The sequence below is a fragment of the Myotis davidii genome, unplaced genomic scaffold, assembly GCF_000327345.1.
Source record: "Myotis davidii unplaced genomic scaffold, ASM32734v1 scaffold196, whole genome shotgun sequence".
Lineage (NCBI taxonomy): Eukaryota > Metazoa > Chordata > Mammalia > Chiroptera > Vespertilionidae > Myotis > Myotis davidii.
The window spans coordinates 4,311,721-4,320,266 of NW_006288258.1; the positions used below are offsets into that span (position 1 = coordinate 4,311,721).

The 8,546-nt window shown below is 38.1% G+C and overlaps 1 protein-coding gene across 3 annotated transcripts in view; it reads right to left on the reverse strand.

The window, feature by feature from the left end:
* Positions 1–843: 843 nt before the first annotated feature.
* FAM229B (family with sequence similarity 229 member B) overlaps positions 844–8,546 on the reverse strand; it is a 9,429-nt gene continuing 1,726 nt past the window's right edge. The window contains exons 2-4 of one of the 3 annotated variants that reach the window (XM_006760162.2): positions 6,042–6,141; positions 3,669–3,807; positions 844–2,060 (exon numbers count right to left, since the gene is read on the reverse strand). In XM_006760162.2, coding sequence (XP_006760225.1) covers positions 1,943–2,060; positions 3,669–3,793 — 243 coding nt within the window. In that variant the 5' untranslated portion in view covers positions 3,794–3,807; positions 6,042–6,141 and the 3' untranslated portion in view covers positions 844–1,942. Of the gene's footprint in view, positions 2,061–3,668; positions 3,808–5,984; positions 6,142–8,546 lie in introns of all 3 variants that reach the window. The other 2 variants (XM_006760161.2, XM_006760163.2) reach the window with 2 other exon arrangements.

An 8,546-nucleotide genomic window follows, 5' to 3' on the forward strand; every position in this document is an offset into this window, starting at 1 on the left:
GAGGACACATTTGTAATACCTTAATAATTAAAAAAAATATATAAAAAAAATACCTTCCACTCCTCTCTTCATCATAATTATGCTTTTATCTACTATTGGAATATTTGCGGTAGCTTGTCTATTAATGCTATCAACTGTCATTCTGAATCTGTTTCTATTGACTGATTCTCTGGACTTAAGATTGTATAGTCCTTCTTTTTTCCATAAATGGTAATTTTTTATTGGATGTTCATCATTGTGAATTTTCCTTTTATTGTACTGGATTTTATTATAGTTCTTTACATTTCAAGGGTGTGTTTTTCCCCTCCTTAAATGCAGTTTGGTTACTTGGAAATAGTTTGATCCTTTCAAGTTTTGTTCTTAAGGTTTGTTAGCACAGGTCCAAAGCTGCCTTCAATCTAAAGCTATTCCTATCCCCCAGCCCCACAGCCACCCTGCACTGAAATAATATCTTGCTGAGAACTCCATACAATGTTCCTGTATTAAGAGATTTTTCCACTATGCATTAAATATAAATTATTCCTAGCCTTTTGTGACCTCTGAGAATTTTTTTATCACTCCTTTCTCCTGTCCTGTTATACTTTCCCTAGCCTTCAGCAACTTCTTTTCTGGATTTTGCTCTCTTCCTTTAAGGAGTAATAAATTTTTATTTGGCAGGTAATTAAGTTACTTAGGGATCACCTTGAGTCTCTCAAATTTCATTTTTAAGCTTTGTTAAAGTGTGTATGCATTTAAGACCTCCTTCTAAGGCGTGACTTTTCTGACGTCTCTCTATTCAATTCCCAACATATTTAGCAAGGTCTTTCCTTTCTGGCTGATTGGAATTCAAATACCTCTCAGCACTGTGTGAACATTTCTAGTTTATACATAGAATATATAAAACTCTCAGAATGTCTCCATTTATAAATCCCTGGCAGTTTTTCTTTTTTACCTCATATAGTACACCTGCACCTACATCCATGCAATTAAAACCCAGCAAACCTTTCATTTTAAAAGGCTTATGTGTATATCTTCAGGAGCAGCACGGTAGACAAGAAACTAGAGAAACTACCTGATGCTAAAGCCAGTCTTTTGTAGAAGACAATTTTATGGAATGGATGGTGGCAACATCCAGAGGAAAGGAGATCAGGCTAAATTTCTTGGGGCTATTGCAAGAAGAAAAGGAAAACATGGAGAGCTGGCCTAGACCTCAAAACTGATCCTTAAGTCAAATCAAATAAAAACATCCTTCTGAAGTTTCTCAATACCAATTGTAGACAATTTCAAGATGACTGGCTGGGACTTGAGGTACAGTGTGATGATAGCCTATCATTTTTCCAGAAAAAAAAATTGGATTAGAACCATAGCCTTCACATTATTATAATAAATTTAATCAGTAACCTGAGCCCCTATGTGCAAGCATTTTATATGCTTTGCAGATTAACCATGACTAAGAACTTTCTTTGATTTGGGGTATTCTTCCAAATTACACAATCCACTGAGTTCCATTTATCACCTCATATAATTATTCCTGGGCAGAGCATTATCAAAATATATCAAGTCAGAAACTGGCTTCGGGTATGCAAGTGAAAAGATTCAACTAAATAGCAACTCAAATATAAACAAAGGAAACAGGCCTATAACACAGTAAGCATTTAGAATGGGTCCGTCCTGACTGAATAAACATCCTGAACTATTATTAAGGGTCCACTCTGAGCAAGATAATCTCTAAGGTACTTTCTAATTGTGAAATATTATTTTGCCTTACCTATCAAAAATAACTGATGGCTTATTACTACACATGTTTTACAGACTACATTTCTGTCTTTTCCTACTAAAAATAAATATTTCAACTTTTGTCATCATCCAAAGGTGCCACAACTTTTATTTGTTTATCAGATCATAAGACCCTACTGCTACATGACCCTGGACCTAGTCAGCCTCTACAAAAGACTCAATGATGTTATTTAGGATGCATTTCCTTGCTGCTTTGTGCAGGTAGCTTTCGCATTGTTGCATAGACATTGATGGGAACATCAGTTATTGTCAGGCAATGACTTCCATGGCATCTTCGGAGTTGCCTGAGTAAAAGAGCAGATGACATGCAGTTAGATACCACAAAGGAAACTTTTCAGAGCACCAGTTTGAGTGCATGTTCAACTGTTTTAAATATTTTTGATGTCTTTGAATGTCACAAAGTAATTATAAAAAATGTTACAAAGGAGTAATAGGGATTGCCATACATTTAATCATAAGAAATTCATAAATACGAAGATGACCCTCCAAGTGTTCATTTTTAAAGATATGTCATGATTGCTAAATGATAAAAAAGGCAGGGGTGCATAGTTGTTAAACCCAAGTGATAATACCAAGACAATTCATATGTATATGCACCATAAAGTCACTTCAGTTGAGTCTACTTAAAAATTAGAATATTTGTGGAAAAATATAACACTGAACATATTATTCTATATACTATTCAAATATTAATAGAATCGCAGATTTAAAAGAGCCCTTAGAGGACATCCTATATTATAAAAAGCCTGTGGTTATGACGCCCTCACGTTGTAACAACCGATCACTTGGAGGCTGCAGGCGTGGCAGGCGTGTGCAGGAAAGTGGGGGCATGACACTGCATCCCCACAGATGCTGGAGGGGGCCTTGACACTGAGTCCCCCCAGGCACTGGCCCAGACTCTGACAGGAGGGAGGAGGGAGCTGGATGCCCACACCCAAGACTTGACTCTGGGTCTCATGGCGCCAGCAGGACTTGACACTGCATCCCCACGGGCAATAAATTTATGTATTATTTTCATATACATTTTACTAATTTTCTTTCATCTCAGACACTTCTATTATAGAGAAAGGGCAAATAGCAATATTAAAATATTTCCTCTAATTAATTCCCTTTTAATGTGCATGAATTTTGTGCACCAGCCACTACTCTAATATAAAGAAACATCTAGTGCTTGAATTTCCTTTCCAACATTCCCAGTAAATAATTAACCAACGTTAAACATTTCTAAAGATAAGTGCTCAGTACTTCCCAAAGTAGCCTATCCCATCCTTGAATAACTCTGATTTTTAAAGTACCAACCTTATTAAGCTTAAATGTGTGTTCTAAAGATTTTTCAAGCCATGAGAAATCTAACAATGTAGTATTTGATGTTTTGCTATGTTAAAAGCAGAAAAGTGGAACAAATTCTATTATAGTTTTCTTCAATTTTGCAAAAATGATTTTGTTTTATAGAATCTTCATACCCTATATCACCCTCTGCCAAAGTCAACGTGCCACTGAATATGAGGTCTGAGTCTTCATATTTTTAGCCTTATGCCAAGAACAGTGCCCTGCACATAACAGCACTAACGGTTTCCTTGTTTAATTGAAAGTTATCTATTCTTGAAACTATCGACAAAGACAATCTAAAAGTTTATAAAAGAAAAAGAAGAAGGAAAAGGAGGAGAGAAGAAGAAGAAAGAAGAACAGGAGGAGGAAGAATTGGCCTGTCATTAGACTTACAGAGGTATAAGATACAAACTCTATGCTAAGAAAACCTGAGATCTGTTAATACTAATTTAATAATAGCAATGTTCCTGGTCTTTTTTCTTCTAATATTGAACATCAGCTAAAGCTTGTACTGATGACAACCATTACACATTTCCCCAGTTGTCAGGATAAGAAGACTTTACCTGGCTGGTGATATCTCTTTCCCGTTATAGGCAGCACCGGAGCACAGTCCAGGTTCCAGCCCAATAGTAGAATCTCCTCCTTCCACTGGAAACGTCCGTGGCTGGGTCCCAATCCGAAAAGGCATAATTCACTGAAAACCTAGATTAGAAAGATATAATAATGGATGGGGGGGGGCGGTGAATTGTCTTCCAATAGTTGTTTTAATGTTACTATTTTGCTACAGGCATATTCCAGTATTCTGAAAATGACATTTTAAAATATCTATAAAAGTGTATAAGAACTATATAATACAACAATTCCTTACATAAAACATTAAGTCTTGCAACAAATACAGACGAGCCACTAGACAATAAAATTAAACTGTGTTCTACGATTAACATAACTGAAGTCCATTTCTGCTGTGTGAAAAACTATTCCGTTTGCATTTATGGTTATTGTGATCAACAAGCTTGAGCCCCTACTCCTATCTCCCACTAACTCTCTGCCTGTCTAAGTCCTTGTCTTCCTTTGAAGGACAGCTGAGTTTCATATCACCATAGTATCTTCAGCCAACCCTTCTGTTCCTAGTTATCATTCATTCCCAAGTACCCTGCCTCTACATTTACAGTGCATTAGTTAAGAAAGTGTCTGGGAGAGTTGGATTGACTATGTGATCTTAGGCAGAGTACTAGTACTTAATCAAGTATGCTTCCCAAAGATAAATTGAGAATAATAATAGAATCTACTTCCAGGGTAGTAGTAAGGATTAAATAAGATAATGCATGTAAAGTGTGGTACCTAACACAGTTAGTGCTCAATAAATGTTAACTATTATTATTAAGCAGATGATCTGAGCATTATTAAATATATATGCATATATAATCTATACTAATAAAAGGGTCATATGCAAGTGGTTGGGACATTCTCACGCATACCAACCAGTCAGCAGGATGCTGTGTGCACAGCAGGCACGGGTGGGTGGGGACTTGCAGCATCAGGGACTTGCATCACGCTGTCACAATCCATCACCAGGAGGTCTGGGGCCCAGCAGAGGTGAGCAGCTCCGCTGGGGGTCCGGAGGCCTCCAAGTGGCCTGGCCCAGGGGCTGGGCCAGGCAGAGCCTCCGCAAGCCTCTGCTGGGGGTCCCATGGGCTCCGTGCAGCCTGGCCCAGAGGCGGGGCCCAGAGGAGGCCTCTACATCCCTCCGCGCAGCCCGAAGGTGGGACCTGGTGGAGGCCTCTGTGCAGCGAGGCCTGGGGGTCCCATGGCTCCACGTGGTGCGGAGACAGTACCCCCGGCTCCAGCCTACCTCTTTGGGGCAATCCATCAAGGAGCCCCGGATGGGTGGGCAGGGCCTACCTCTTTGGAGCGATGGATTGCGCGGCTCCTGCACCATGACAAGGCACAGGCCAGGCTGGGGGATCCCCCCCTTCCAGTCCACAAATTTCGTGCACCGGGCCACTAGTGTAATATATATGTAAAACACACAAACACACATATATATACACAGAGAGAGCTATCTAAAATAAGCTCCTTACTGCCTACTGTTGCCTCTGCTTGGGACTTTTTCCCACCCCACTGCCCCCACCCTTTATTTGTTAGAGTCAACTCATTCATTGTCCGAATTTACATTTCACTTCCTCAGAGGAGCCTTCCATAACAGCCTTCCATAATATAAGTTTTCATAGCCCTCTTTACCTCTGCTTTGGAAGCTATCACTCTAATTCAGGATCTCTCAACTGTGACACTATGGACTTTGGGGCCAGGTAGTCTTTGTTGGGAAGGGAAGAGGCTATCCTGGACATGGTAGGATGTTTTGCACCATCCAAGGCTTCCACCCACTGCATGCCAATAGCACCCCTCCCCAGAACTTGTGACATCCAGACATTGCCAAACGTCCTCTAGTGGAGCAGGAAGGGGTGCAGGGGAGATCACCTTCTGTTTCGAACCAGTACCCTATTTTGTGTTTTCGTTTAATCATTGTAACCTTACCCCATTCCATGTGTCTTTGTCACCCCCACCTGGCACACAGCGGGTAATTAACAACTCTATCTTGTACAAATGTGCATGTCTTCAGCAAAAGACAGGAAAATTGAAAAATGTCTTACAACTGTTTCTTATACCTAATAAGTAAATGTTTATTGTGGTAATAAAAAACTAAATCAATAAAGCCTAGGAATTTGATTATTATATTATGGTTTTTATGTACTGGGTGTCAATTACTATGGAAAAAATGTTTATGCTCAATGACACATTAGTAAAAGCTATGGTTTAGTATAACTATCTTGTGTAGGTATTAAGTTTTAGCTAACTGGATCAAGGATGCATAGACTTACCAAAATAGGCCGAGTCTGATTCCTGTAGAGGTGAATAAATCAACTGCTTCTACTGACCTTCCATAGAAGCCTGGAATTGCCGAAGGAATGATGATCAAATGTTCCAGTGACACCCAGAAATTATGACATCAGAAGATTCTTTTACATCGTTTCCTACCTGTTCAGTAATAAAAATCACATTTCATAGCTCCACCAACAACATGAAACTTAGCTAAAACTTTAGTGTCTCGCCGAAACCGGTTTGGCTCAGTGGATAGAGCGTCGGCTTGCGGACTGAAAGGTCCCAGGTTCGATTCCGGTCAAGGGCATGTACCTGGGTTGCGGGCACATCCCCAGTAGGGGGTGTGCAGGAGGCAGCTGATCGATGTTTCTCTCTCATCGATGTTTCTAACTCTCTATCTCTCTCCCTTTCTCTCTGTAAAAAAAAAAAAAAATTTAGTGTCTCTAAAGCTTGTTTGAAGGTTTATTCTTATTGTCATTGACTTGTTTATTTTCTAATAATATACAATATTTTAATCTGTGAATATATATATACCTATTTTAGACAGTCTAATCAATCTGCACAAAATCTTATGATATTCTTGTCATTTTATATCCCATTTTCTTCCCTATCTTTATCTTCCAGACTTTCCCTGAACTAATAACACAAATTATAAATCCTATATACCTATACCCTCATCCCACTCCAATGGCCTCAAACTACACCTTCACAAATTTCTCTCTTGCTTACCATGGATGATTCTTTACAGCTCTCTCTAATACTTTTCTGTATCATTAAAAGAGCCTTGAAATTCCCAAATTATTGCAATAATGACAGTTGAGAAAGGAAGAATACATCTTGTACTGTCCTCTCTATTCTGTTCCCTGGACCCTGAAGTTCTCCTCTGTTCATGACATCTTTCCAGAGGAATGATAATCAACTGTCCCAGTGACACCCACAAATTATCACATCAGAGATTCTTTCACATAGCTTTCTACCTGCTAAAAAATAAAATGTCTCAATTCATAGCTCCAACAACAAGCTGGAATTTATCTTCTGGACTTCTCTCCCAATTTCCACATCAACAGTAATCTTGATAAATGTAATAATTAAGTTTAAACCTTAAGACGGAACTTTGCTCTTCAACCATTTTTTTCAATTTTCATAGGCTGATGACTGAACTATAAAATGTTAGCAAGCGATTTTGCACTTAATGAAAATCTTTTTCAATACCTACATTTTATGTTAAGTCCCTACTGCTCTGTTTTCAGGTGATTATGTTATAGGAAATTGGCATTTTACATAATTAAGTTTATGTTAGACAAAAATCTTACCTCTACCTTTTTTTTCTTACTAGGGTGCTATCAGTGAGTAAATGATCACAATTTTAGCTTAGAGAAACTATTTAACTGACTGTGTCATAGACAAATTGAAATAATTGCTGGCCATTGTTATGTCATTAGGACCTAAACATCTGATCATTAGGATGGGAAAATTTTGTAATAGTTTACATTTTTTAGTGAAGACGGCAGTGGAAAAATAATGGGTTTGGCATCAGAATTAGGTTTGAATGTTAAGACCATGTTAGCTCTGAGACTGAGCAAATCACTAAAAGTTTGTCTGTAAAATAGTATTAATTCCTTGTATAGAATTGTTTTTGAGGAATAAAAAAAGTCTAACATAGTAAAGACAATGTCTGGGATACAAAAATTAAATCAGCATGTTCTCTCATCTCTTTGCATAGTTCTTGAAATTAGATTGTTGAGGCATGATTTCTCTTTTTGGGGACCAATATATCTTTAAACTACAAAGTAAAGTCTCTATGTGGGATATTCTACTGTGGAATAGTTTTTAATTCCTCTAATTTACCTTTACTAGTTTATTTGGCACAAGTTGTACCAAGTTTCTTCTTTTAGCATGAGTGATACCATGAAACAAAACAAACAGTAGCCTTAATCATAAAACTTTCTAGAAGACAAAGTGAACTTGACTTTCCAGCAGATCTTCACAAAGAAATGAATAAGTGAAGTCTAAATGATGGGGGGAAAAAACAAAGGAAATAGCCTATGTAAAAGTCATCTGCCAGTAGAGCAGACAAAAGAAGATCTGAAAAGACAATCAAGAAAACTCTCCTCATAAACCAAGAATAATGATCTTTCAATCCTCAGAATATTTATTCATGAGATTCAGAAAAGGAATGGTGTTTGAACTGGTCATATCCTAAGAAAATAGATCCACTATTAGCATTCACTCATATAACAGATAATTGTTGAGACTCCACCAGCCAGGCATGTGTTTAGTGTTGAAAATAAAATATTGATAAAAGCAAACACAGTGCCTGTCCTAGTGGAGTTTACAGGTTAGGGCAGGGTATGTGCTGAACTAAGACTTCAAACCTAAATCTCAAAGACAAATAGGCATCAACTCAAGTGGATGGAAATGGGTGGGAAGAAAAGACATTGAGACCCTTGGGGAGGGGGAAAACAAAGGAAATAGCCTATGTAAAAGTCTGCCAGTAGAGCGGACAAAAGAAGATCTGAAAAGACAATCAAGAAAGTTAAGAAATAGGTCAGAGAGATAAG